This window comes from Sitodiplosis mosellana, unplaced genomic scaffold (assembly GCF_009176505.1).
Source record: "Sitodiplosis mosellana isolate CC-2019 unplaced genomic scaffold, AAFC_SMos_1.0 Smas_scaffold_11, whole genome shotgun sequence".
Classification (NCBI taxonomy): Eukaryota; Metazoa; Arthropoda; class Insecta; order Diptera; family Cecidomyiidae; genus Sitodiplosis; species Sitodiplosis mosellana.
In genome coordinates, this window is record NW_022595253.1 from 2,615,495 (window position 1) to 2,628,742 (window position 13,248).

Below are 13,248 nucleotides of genomic sequence, written 5' to 3' on the forward strand. Positions count from 1 at the left end.
ATGTATCAATAACCTAGAAAAATCATGGGATAATTACAACATTCATAACTTCTCTGAAGATGTTAACACTCAAATTTGCGGTCAAATGCACAATAGAAGAGCAATAACAATTTATCATTTGCATCGGCAATTGTATTCTCGGCCAGTCCCTTCTAAACGCCCCTAGATTTACTACCGTTTTGACATCAACACAAAGTTTCACTCATTTTCCCCTCATCAACTGAAAATCAACTCAAATCGTTTTTCACTACCTTATTGCTCATCTCTACTCCGATCCAATACTGCTCATTTTTACAACGACAATTCGATAATACTAATGTTTATGTTTAGACTCTTGGAATGAAATTCATATCATGTTCAATATATATTCCCAATCAGCCAAAATATTCAAAGAATCCAAATGTTTTCTATCGAGTAAACCAATCTTTTTTGTCGTTACTTTTGTTTCCGCTTTTAACGCCGTACATATTAATTACCCGAGTTCCATTTTTCTATTAATTCGTTCCATAAACACTTGACTTGGAGTCAAGCCATTCAATTCTTAATGCTTAAATGATTCATTGGATTTTTACGAGGTTATAAGTAAATACACGGAATGTCTGATGAATCGTTCATTCACTTTCGATATCCATTTGTCACATACAATAAACGTTATGGTATAAATTATCTTCCTATTTGTTTCATTAAATCACCTTCACTTATTATTGAATTCAGTCGAAAAAAAAGGCAGTCGAAACAAAGGCATTTTATTCGATTTAATTACTGATGTCGTGCATCGGAAATAACATTAAGGTCTTGAAAAAAATAGGTCAAGCCAGAAAAATTACATGAAAATTGAAAGAAAGTAAGCAATTTTGTACTCCATTCCAAGTAAATTCGAGCAATCTTTGTTTACCGCCAATTTGCGATTTTATTGGTGGGAAAATGCTTTTCTTTAATCGAATTTCGGAACAAATTTCACTTTACAAAATACCTGAGCCTAAAAATCAATGAAATAATATGTTGTGTGGATTACCCAAATAAAAGGTTCCTATTGATTTGTTCGTCCGTATGCGAACGGTGCAGTGCGACTGCTTCTTCTTCTTAACTAACACATCTATACATATAAGTCGCCATATTGGTTATAATGTTCACAAATGGCACGCAATACACTGTATACATTTTCAATATGGTCGCGCCCATTGTGTACGACAGTGTGAAGAAGAAGAAGCAGTATTATAAGAAACTGTGTATGGGTTTACATAGGGATGGATTTGTTGTTGAACGAAAAAAAAACTTGATAAAAAACCATGCTCGGATATATTTTATTCGATGACACAATAAAAAATATCCAATTTCTACGATTCTTTATGGCATTTTTGCGGTTAGCCAGAAGGTAAACCGTTTCAATTGATTCGTTTTTAGCGTAAAATCCACACCATGCTACGGTAATTACTCATTCAATGGAACAATATGTTCTTTCTTCAGTATACTAGTGCTTGGTGTAGCATTGATTGGTGACATTCCACTGTACGAAAAGATAGTAAACGTGACGGAATATCTGTTAATTGTATTATATCCGAGGGGAGGCATTGGTGGCCAATCGAAATGTTGTACTTAATTAATTGAATTATCATCGTATTGATGTCTGCATTTTAATTTAATCGTCAATGCACAGCACACACACACACACTCCACAGCTCACAGATACGCTTGATGTTATTTATTCAACATGTATGCGGCACATTCAAGTTTCATTGCCCGGATAATTTATGAGGGTAAGCTGAACTGAAATACCTGAAAAACATCGGGCTAAATCTATAATGCAAGTCAAGCATGTTCTATTTTGGCGTTTGGCAAATCCAATTAAATGTTTCATTTGTGATTGACATCGGAACGTATAAAAGGAGCGTTTCAATTACAATTTCAACTGATTTCGCATAGTTTGATGGCGATGTGAGTCGCAAGAGCACAGCCATCCATCCAAATTGATTAAACTTTAATTTTACCATCTTTTTTTTCTCGTTCGGTTGCAAGTTGGAAAAAATAGATGTTTCTGTTTTTGTGATGGTAGCAAATTATTCAAATTCTAAATTATTTTCAGTTGTTGCTGTGAAAAAGTGTGAAATATTAACGTGAGCAAAAAAAAAAACATGGTAACTAACGTGGATTTAAATGAAAATCTCACAGCCATACGACCAGAAGCGAGGTAAGGTGTTGAGAATGAGAGAATGAAAGAAAAATGTGATACAATAAAAAAACGAATCGAATTCTCAAAGGGTCGGTGAGCCAGCTGTTAAGTTACTTGGTTGGAATGTGCCGCCTGACCAATTATCAACAATTCCAGAGCATTGGCTATCGCAACCCGAACCAAACGCTTCGGTCCACTATTTACTTGGAACGCTATATATCGCGTTCTTTTTTGTTGCAATCATCGGTAATGGCCTGGTGTTATGGATTTTCACATCGTACGTATCTATCACCGATGTTTCATGCATTTGAATTCAATCGATCAATTGGGCTTTTCACTTTCTCCTACTTTCATTTTGTTGCTACCTCCAGGGCAAGATCACTACGCACGCCATCGAATGTGTTTGTTGTGAATTTGGCATTTTGTGATTTTGTGATGATGTTGAAAACGCCAATATTTATCTACAATTCTTTTAACCATGGATACGCACTAGGTCCGAGTGGATGCCAAGTATTCTCGTTGATGGGCGCGTTTTCGGGCATTGGAGCTGCGATTACGAATGCATGCATCGCATACGACAGGTTACTTAATTCCGAAAAACAGAGCATTGAAGTTGCTGGCTATGTAGTGCTGCTGGTGAACAGATCTGTTTATTGGTTGCGTGCATATTCGCTGTGACGCGCGTTCATTCATCTCCCGATTCTCACACACAGTGTTTGTCTCTTGCATTCACACGGAAAGAGAAAGAAATGTACATACAACACACGAGATACATCGTAAGCGACGCGTGCGTGCATGCACACAGATAGCTGCCGTTCGTGTCTCGTGTGTTTTATACGCTTCTCTTTCGGTTTCTGTGTGAATGCAAGAGACAAACACTGCGAATTTCGTCAAGTGTACCAACAAACGTCAAAGCAGAATTCAAATTCAACGGTTTTCAAATCAAACACTATGCAATCGAATGTTTCCAATGTTTGTGTTTTCTTTAATCAAAGGAGAAAAAGAACAAACCAATTAATGCTCAATTTGTTTTCTTTGTGTTCTGTTTTTATTTGTCTCATTCTTCATTTTTACATCGCACTGTCGTTTTTAAATTAAACGATAAAATGTGCTCATGATTTTCATAAAAATAAATACTTCATTTGTTTACAATGTGCGATGAAAAAAATGAAAAATGAGACAAATAAAAACAGAACACAAAAAAATAAATTTAACATTCACCATTTTTGTTCTTTTTCTCCATTGCACTTGTTTCAAAATACACAAACATTGGAAACATTCGATTGCATAGTGTTTGATTTAAAAACCGTTGAATTTGAATTCTGCTTTGACGTTTGTTGGTACACTTGACGAAATTCGCAGTGTTTGTCTCTTGCATTCACACAGAAACCGAAAGAGAAGCGTATAAAACACACGAGACACGAACGGCAGCTATCTGTGTGCATGCACGCACGCGTCGCTTACGATGTATCTCGTGTGTTGTATGTACTTTTCTTTCTCTTTCCGTGTGAATGCAAGAGACAAACACTGTGTGTGAGAATCGGGAGATGAACGAACGCGCGTCACAGCGAATATGCACGCAACCAATAGCTGCTGTTAAACCGATCTGTTCACCAGCAGCACTACATAGCCAGCAACTTCAATGCTCTGCCGAAAAATGCAATAATTGTTGACACAGCATAAATTCATGAGCACGAATATCCAAATTAAATCTCCAATCTATTGCAGATATCATGTCATATCCAATCCCATGGAGCGAAAATTAACGATGACAAAGGCTATTTTCATTGTGATGCTCATTTGGTGTTACACCATTCCATGGTCGATTTTCCCTTATTTAAAGATCTGGGGCCGATTCGTTCCGGGTAAATAATTTTATTTGCAGCTCCGCCTTGGATTGTGTACCGCTCACAGAAATATTAATGGCAAGATTTTATTATTCACAGAGGGATACTTGACATCATGTACATTTGACTATTTGACGGATACATTCGATAACAAACTTTTCGTCGCCGTTCTCTTTACGTTCGCTTACTGCATTCCAATGTCGTTGATTATTTACTACTACAGTCAGATTGTCAAGCACGTTTTTAGCCATGAAAAACAGTTGAGAGCTCAGGCGAAGAAAATGAACGTTGAATCGTTGCGATCAAATCAAAAAGGTGCTGGAAATGTCTCGGCTGAGGTGCGCATTGCTAAAGCAGCCATCACGATTTGCTTCTTGTTTGTGGCATGTAAGCAATAGATACGGTTTTTGATTAGCATCAAATATGTGTACATTTCTTTAGAACAAAAAACAAACACACGAAAAAAAATGATAGGAAAAACTCATTGAATATTTTCTTTTACATTGAAAAGCATGGACGCCTTATGGAACAATGGCACTAATCGGGAGCTTTGGAAATAAAGTGAGTAGTTCAACCATTCATACTTGAGTTTAAATCTATTAAACTAGTTTATTGCAATGAACTCTAACAATTTCATTGATAAATGGTCACGAAATAAGTCTGAAAAAAATTCAATTCGCATTACAAAATAAACTTTGATCCTAGGCTCTACTTACTCCAGGAGTCACGATGATACCAGCTTGTACATGTAAATTCGTGGCATGTTTGGATCCCTATGTCTATGCCATCAGTCATCCGAGATACAGGTGAGCCTGATTACGTTTAAGTGAATGTGTGTGTATATGTGATGTTGACCAAACAATGTTATCTCATTTCAGAATCGAGCTGCAAAAGCGTTTGCCATGGTTGGCGATCTCCGAGAAAGAGGAGAAAGTCGCCGATGGTGTATCAGTAACCACACAAGAAGGAACTGTAACGCAACAGGCTACCGCATAAATTATCATAAAATACTGGACTTGAACACGGCTTACGAAACTGGATAACTGAATCTCTGAATTATGTCAACCAAAAACCTCAATATTTCTAAATTCCAAAGCAATAATGTCATTCACATTTTAGTTCATGTTCATTTTCATTAACTCATTTTCGATTTCAATTTGAATAAAGTCGTATTTTCCCAGCAAGAAAAATGAAAAAAAAAAATTTCTTTGTGAATAGTTCAATTAATTAGGTCAATCGATTCTCTGAACAACAATTAAATTTTCACTCGATTGACATTTAAGTACCTACTTCAAAACTAAAGATCAAAAAATCATTTTTAATGAAAACCTCACGCAATGGAATCTATGTTGGGCTGCCTTTCAAGAAGGCTCAACATTTTTTTCAAACAATATTTTCGCTTCCGGAATGTATTGCGTTTCAAAATAGCCGTAATGCTTTACTGCTGCCGGAATCGTTTGACTTCATGATATGCGCAGACTCAAAACCAAGGAAAATTCACTCAATGCTTCGATTGAGCAAAAGTTCTACTCATGCTTCCCCATGCATTCGGATCATGTGGTTTAGACCGTTATCAAAACAAGCTGCTATATAGGTTTTGAATACGCATTAGCTGTACTCATTGGCACACTCACTTCACAATCGTATTTTGCTCCTGAAAATTCAACAGTGCTTATGCCATAACGTTCTCGAGTCAGATTGTGTGCGGCGGTGGTGTGGTATGGTGTGTATGTGCTTATACATGTTGCATGTCCTTATGCGTTGGAAATGTGAATATGAGCTTGGCAGGGGCGGTTTGTGGAGTTGGTTGTGTGTTCTCGTTATGGGGCTTTTGTATTTGTGCGAGTGCTGATAAAAATTGAGTAATCGACTCTGTTGTTTCGAGCTCATGCTTTTCGAAATATCAAGTAGCCAAGTCAGTCTGGGCCAAACGGAGTACCAAGTAACACACACAAGCCGTGTTATTCGCTCGCGTTTCCGCGTGATTTAATTTAGTCCCCATACATATAACAATATAATCAAGAATTGCTAGAACAATCGTCAATTTTAAGTCAAACAAATTTGAATGCCATAAACGAATTTTTCGTGTGTCGCACAGCGAAAAGTTGTCTAAATTCCATTTAATTTTCCGCGCCGCTCGCCATAAACTATACAAACGGAAATAAAGTTTTTCCTCTAATTTTCCTTCTGAATTAAGAAAAACAGGCAAAAACGAACCGAACGGATAAGAAGAAGTAAACAAACGGTTGTGCAAGTTAAGAATGGAAGTAATTAACAAATTATTTTTCAATTTCATCGCAGCTGTTGATTTTAAAATGCAAATGTGATTGTGACTGAATGAAGGGCAAATGAAAGGAAATTTTTTTTTTTCATTTTTTTTCTAGTTACGATTTTGACGGTTTATTAGCCAGAAAGTAGCAAAAAAAAATGATGAACGCATTTTATTGGCTCAAATAATAATAAAACTTAAATTGAAAATCTCATGCAAAATTTGAATGAAAAAAAAAATCGATTTGATTTGTTGGAATTTCTCTGACTGCCTCAGCAAAATAATAACAGTAAAAATGAGTGTTTGTGGTGAAATAAAAAAAAACAAGCAGTGTATTTGCGCATTTTCCGAGTGGATTCCTTTTGTAACTGAAGTTCTGTAATAGGATTTTTATAGCAACAGGCATTTTGCGAACCACATAATTTCCGTATGGAAATAATGCGTGGTGAAAGAAAGAGTGCAATAAAATCCTCTTTTCACGCTAAATATCAATAATCGGTTTGAAGCTTGATTGCACGTTCAGTATAGACGAGGGCAAAAATTTTGTGCATGAATTCAGTCGTTTGGAATCGTTGGTTCGAAACTATGGCATAATCGAGTGTGTATGTGTTTCATATCAGCTGTCAAGTGTTTATGCATGTGTTGTTGAATTCACTCAACGGAGAGGAAAAAAAGAACACAACAGAGTGTATAAATTTAAATGAACTGTGAAATGTGTTTGATAAAGGGCAAAGTGTGCTAATATGCACTTATAATGACAAAAGTTGTATAAAAACGAGTGTGTAGACAAAGTCAACGGTAATACATCAACCGTTCAAGTGGTTGCCCATCGACAAAAATGACGTGAACATCGATCCAAATTTAAGCACACAACAGAAAATCAATCACTTCAGATAAAGAAAATCTTCGAATAGAGAAAGACGAAACATTTGGAGAAAAACAAATCGACTGATTCACATCGACAGCCAAACACGAAAAATCAAGCAAAATGGATACAAATTGGATACAATACATTTTAGTGCTAGTAACTGTTTTCCATTCCATTCGTAAGTTGCATACACGTTTTTGTTTAGTTATTTGCCATTTGATTCCGTTATTCAAATAGCGGTTGGTTGTTCTCCCAAAAGCTGAGTGTGCTTTCGTTGACGCTTGGTGCATTCCTCGTCTCTCGATTTATTATATTTTCGGGATTCACTGTTCCGAATAAATTATGTGTTTATAACATTTGACTCATGAACCGTTTATCAAGAGGAAAAACTTGTTGCTCGATACAAACACCATATTTATACGTAAGTTGATGGAATGAAGTGACGTTTTTGGTTCTCAAACTCTGAGGTTTTTCCAATTTCCAGTATTGTTGTGTATATCGAATCAATTTTTCACCGCAAATGCATTATTTGACATCAACATCGCTCGGATCGTTGGCATATAAATCAATACATGATATTCGCTTGAGGTTAGTCGGTCACTGAATGAGAAATCGGTTAAATGCCACATCTGTTCTGGTTTTGCTCAAACCAAAATGTCATTCACTCTGTGATATTAATGATTAAATGCTTTCCATACACACACAAACACAGCACATGTTATTCCCATAATATGCTAGATAATATGTGTGAGTTCCCAGGCTCAGTGTCTCAAAAGACTTAATCAATATTTGGAACGAAATATGATTATAGCGCATTAAATGAACGAAAGAGCGAGAGCTGATGTCGTTTTCTAATTTACGGTGATCCAATAAAATAAATTGGTATAATCAAATGTCAATAGCTCTATTTTTTATCTATTCCAACTTCTAATTCGATAGAATTGTTTTTTTTTTCTTTTCGTTTTACGGTGTGTATGTGGGTGTAATTTTGTTATTTTTTCTTCGGTTGGAGTTGGAGAAGAGATTCCATTCAGTGTGTTAAGAAATGGTAAATGGATTCATTGATGCGAACGCAGTATTGGGCTTGTTAAACAGCATGAAAGTGTGGCTTTCACACCCATCACCTCCTAGCCAGGTAGATCAAAGATAATTCGGTTAAACAAATTTCGGCATTAAAAACGAAAAGCACTCCGCCACCGAAAAAAGACGAGAGCAGTAAATTTCGTGATGTTCATTCCATTTTCCATAGTGTTTGTTGCTGTTGTTTCTTCGTTTTTTTTTTCTATTTTTACAAATAATCCGGTAGAAGACAGTAGCAAGACGAAGAAAAGGTATTGTGTGTGTGTGTATTTTAAGGCAACGGTAGTGCGAGTGCGTCGTCAAACAATAAAAATGAAAATAAATACACGAACGACCGAAAAACCGAAGCTCACCACACCTAAACAAGATTGGAAACGGTTTTCCGTTTTTTTTTTTCGTCGTTGTTCTTTCTCTCGACTCGTTTTTTTCCCTATCAAAATTGCTTCAATATTGAAGCACGGCGGACACGCACATTTTGGGGACGCAAATCCATAAATATCACTCTCTGATTGGATTTTTCCATCAAAAGAATGCATAAAATGAAATCAAAAGAAAAAAGGAAAATGCCTCCCGTACTGATAGTAAAAGATCCAATAAAAGAGATAATCAACCGAAAAAAATGCATAAAAATTGAATTCAACAGAGGCATTTTGAGCGAAGTGAGGCAACGTTTTTGTTGTCATTTCCGCACAACAGTGGTGCGAGCGAGAAATTCGTATTGTGCGGCGATAGAGAAAGAGGGAGAGAGAGTGGAAGACAGCGTATTGCAAATAAAATACTCGTTCTTTTTTCGTAGAAAACGATGTTTTGCACGCAATATCTTCTACATAAAACGGGTAAAATTAGCCCCGGAAGAAAACGAAGACGAAACAGCGCGGAACAAGTATGTAATCATCGTCCTCGAAAGGAGGCATTTATTAAACTGTGAGCCTATTGAAATATACATTCTAATCTAAATATGCAACCATTAAAACGAAAAATCTTATTTTATTGAAGCAAAACATTGCACGGCTCAATATAAACATTGACGTCAATGAAAAAATGAGCACGATTTGAACGGAAAAAAATGTTTTATAGATTTTCAATAATAACTTAATTTTTTTCTCTTCTTCTTCTTCTTCTCTGTTCCATTTAATGCACAAAATGAATCATTTATTCGATTTATGTACTTGATTCGATCATCTCGTTCGCATAAAAGCAAACACAATTGCCTTGTTATAATAAACGAAGTGCAAGGAAAATATATAAGCACGTGCCTTATCTAACATTCGTAAAAATCCAGCCATGAGCTCAATGTTAAAGAAAAAGATTTTTGTTGAACGAAAAAGTGAAAGCAACAACAACAACGATAAAAAATGAGGACAACGGCAATTTTGCCTCACGTTTCAAAATTTACATCATTTACAATATTTATGAGTCTAGCTTACTCTCTCCCGAAGCTATGCTCAGCGCGCCAAAGCTAACCAAATGATGGAAAAAAAGCGGCAGCGAATAGGGAAGAAAAAAAGAAAACCGAATTTTCTTCCAAACATGAAATGGTTTTTGTTTAATGTTCTCTACGTCGTCGTCGTTGTCGTCATCGTCATTGTTGTTTTAAGAAAAATGCGACGAATTCCAACAGCTCAACGCACAAATAACACATTAGTGTGGAGAGAGCGAGGCAGTTCGTTCCTTCCCGATGCTCTCTGCAGCTAATATCGAAAGGCGCTGCGCGTTCCAATCCATCAGACAAAAACAAACCAGTGGCATCATCAAAATTGTATGTGTGTGGAACGGTGAAAACTCAACGGAAAAATGTGCAAGCTTTAAAAAGACAACGAACAACATTGCCTGAAAAATAGGGTGAAAGCGAATTGAGTAGACACTCACACGTACGATGAAGAGCAAGAAAAAGCATCCACTCAAAAAATTCGAGTGAGCAAAAGCAAGCAGAAGAAAAAAACGAAATTCATTTGTAAACATAAAAATAAATTGTCGTTAAAAAGGAGGAAGAATGGATAAAAGCCCTTTGCTACATCTATTTACTCCATTCACTTCATGGCCCATGTGATTGACAAACGAACGCAAAACTATCGTTTGCCACAGGATGCAGCTATTTGATCCCGTTGTGTTTCAAAAAGCGTCGTCTGTGTATACACCGTGTCTCAAAGGGGGAAAAAGAATGAAGATACATACATCACAGCGGCTTAAATTGTTTACGACGTGAAAATATTCGCGCGACTTTTTATATTTACGCGGATATAAATTCACGGCGCAAAGGTGTATAAAAAAGAGGTGTGTGCATGTGAGGTAAAAGCACTTGGAAGCAGTTGATACAAAATGAATACGAATCAAATGGTTAACAAAGCAGACAGAGAGCCGTACACGCGCTTTTTTACACATCGTCTGCATAAAAGGCAATGCGTGAATTCAACGAATCCGTACTACGTGCCTCTCAACTCTTTCTATCCCGGTATAGACAAAAATAGTACACATTTTTTTTTCTTCTGCTGGGTGACTGATATTTGTCATCAAGTATGTATAAATTGCAGCCGGGCATATTTTTTTTATCTGCGTGATTCCCTTTCAACCATTACACAGACGACAAACATTCTCGCTTTGAGCAATAAAAATGACATTCAAGACGAGACTGTAAAAGAGAGAAAAAACTAACATTTTACACTTTTTTTTCACGCCATGACAATTGGTATTTGAGCGTTGAGCAGTGTGTGCGTGTGCAAATTCCATATCCGCTTCACCGAAATGCGTTTCTCTCAGCATTGGCAAACGCATTATTAACCAGAGACAAGTCCATAAACCGTGAAAAAGTAGCATTTTGGTTTTTCGTTCATCTTTCCCATATTTCCCATTCCCTTTCATTCATTTTATATATTTTTTCGGAATGTATGCCAAAGGAGAGAGACGCAGAGAAAATGAAAGTTGTGTGGCAGCAGCTGTGCAGCATTTTTGCGGTTTAAACTGGTGTTTATAGTACCGCAATCAGCTTTTATTACGCGATTCAAAATGAAGAAAAACGATCTCCGGGGTAGCCAATTTCTCCAGAAAAAAACTTTTCCGCTCTCTCGTCGTACTTTGTAATGCCGCAGAGACCAAGAAATTGATTTGGTATTTTCAGCGCCCACGAAATCTATTCTCCGAATCCAACCGAAAATTACAAAGCGAGAACAAGAGCACCGAGCACAAAAACAAAGAAAAATGCCACACAAAAGCGATTTCGAACCGAGATAAAACTAAATTCGGATAATTGGTTTTCCGTCATGGAATATTGCTATCGTGTTCGCTTCACGTCACCGTTACCACTAACACCGTCGCTGTCGACCGCAAGACACGTCAACTGAACCGAACAAAACCAAACTAAATAAACACAAAATTCCGCAAATAAATTACGAAATTAAGTGTAAAAGTATTAATTTAGTCATTTTGTGGAGTGAAAATGAAGGACGCAGGAATAGAGAGCGTCTAGTTAAGCATACGGCAAAATATGCTCGTATACGAATTATGAGATAGAGTGAGTGTATGTGTGAAAAGCCACCATAATACCACACTGAATGTAAAAAAATAGCGATGACCATCACTTCGTAATTATACGATAATATTGATGTAATTAAGTTAACTGTGTGCATGTAAAAATATCTCTCGATACATGGGCTGGTGGTGATGATGGTGATTGAGGCTGATGTTCGTTCTGAGCCTGTGTGAAAATATACATATGTGAATTATCATCGTTAGTAAAATGTCGAGCACATCCGTCAAAATTCATTTAAGTTCATTAATCAAATTAAAGAAAAACCAGCCACTATATTTAGAGAGAAGAGAGTAAGAGAGCAATCATATATGCAAATGGAAGTTGTTGGTCAAAAATAACTGTGATTATGCTAAAAAAAAAAACTGGGCCCATTTTTTTGGCCTCAAATTATTTAATAGAGGCAGTCCCAATTCTTATAGAGATAGAGATAGTAAATTCCCCGTGGCCAGGAAATGATGATGATTGATGCCGTTGCGTATCGAACAAATTCATTACTCTAATACATGTTATAAATCATAAAACTCATAAGCTTTGTTGCATACTTCGGCTTATGATTTAGCTGATGGTGGACAAGATGAAACCCATTTCATGGCCATTGAAGTGTAGCATTGCGATTAGGCTGTTTTCCATTTGAATGCCTCATGACATGATAATGGCAAATGAATTACGTTTGCAATGGGTGAAAATGATGTGTGTGTGTGTGGTTCGAAATGCAGACGCTCTTCAATAAATTAATGCGTTTATCAAGATTGGCATCAGTTAATTAGGATTTGAAAACCAAAATGCGATATGAAACGTGTCATGCTCGTCGTCGTTGTCATCATCATCGTCGGAAATGACACGCTTCAGGCTGGATTTGTTCATGTATTTAGGCTTTGCAAAGAGAGACATACACACAAAAAACCGTTATATAAATCTATGCCCCAACAAAAATGGAAACGAAAAATAAACAACAAGTGCAACTAATGCTAAAAGCTTCATTTATAATTTACATGGGGCGTTTCGATTGTCAGTGTGTATGGCTTTAACAAACAAATGGCGCAACGCTGTGAAGCACAATGTTATTATATTCAACAGATCCAAAACCTTTCAAAGTTCTGTTTGTCCCTATCGAAAGTTCACTAACATGAATCATGAATGACGTTTGAAATGCCATTTTTGACAAATACCATTTTCAATATTTGGGGTAAACCTTGTGACGAAATCATTCAATCAAATTTCCAAACTCTACCGTATAGATGCCGCTAGAGCATCATTTGCTGAATATCTTCCATTTACGATTCATGTTGTTGACGATGGCGACAACAAAAAGAAAAATCTCAATTCGTGACTTTATGTTTACCTTCAAAGCTTTTCGAAACGATATAATCTACGTATAGCAAATATACATGAAAGTGAGTCATTTAATTGCAGTTGACATTAGATTGAGTGATAAATCCAGTAGCGCCGGAGCTACATCAATACCCACGATAAACGACAACGAAAACA

General features: G+C 36.6%; 2 protein-coding genes across 2 annotated transcripts in view; both read left to right on the top strand.

Annotated features, from left to right (window-relative positions):
* The first annotated feature begins 1,903 nt into the window (after positions 1-1,903).
* On the top strand, positions 1,904-5,220 carry LOC129567298 (opsin, ultraviolet-sensitive-like). The gene is made up of 8 exons (XM_055444027.1): positions 1,904-2,188; positions 2,259-2,447; positions 2,542-2,751; positions 3,899-4,035; positions 4,117-4,404; positions 4,529-4,578; positions 4,723-4,823; positions 4,896-5,220. Exons 1-8 carry the CDS (start codon positions 2,133-2,135, stop codon positions 5,011-5,013), a joined length of 1,149 nt encoding a protein of 382 aa, XP_055300002.1. The 5' UTR covers positions 1,904-2,132; the 3' UTR covers positions 5,014-5,220.
* A 632-nt stretch (positions 5,221-5,852) lies between these two features.
* Positions 5,853-13,248, top strand: part of LOC129567297 (uncharacterized) — a 70,519-nt gene continuing 63,123 nt past the window's right edge. Inside the window, exon 1 of the mRNA XM_055444026.1 lies at positions 5,853-7,332. Coding sequence (XP_055300001.1) covers positions 7,275-7,332 — 58 coding nt within the window. The 5' untranslated portion in view covers positions 5,853-7,274. The remainder of the gene's footprint in view (positions 7,333-13,248) is intronic.

Bases quoted from the DNA above. Each gene is read 5' to 3' on its own strand.
- LOC129567298 (XM_055444027.1), top strand. From the start codon at position 2,133: ATGGTAACTAACGTGGATTTAAATGAAAATCTCACAGCCATACGACCA. The intron at 2,189-2,258 runs GTAAGGTGTTGA...GAATTCTCAAAG, and splicing joins GCCATACGACCAGAAGCGAG to GGTCGGTGAGCCAGCTGTTA. The intron at 2,448-2,541 runs GTACGTATCTAT...TGCTACCTCCAG, and splicing joins GTGTTATGGATTTTCACATC to GGCAAGATCACTACGCACGC.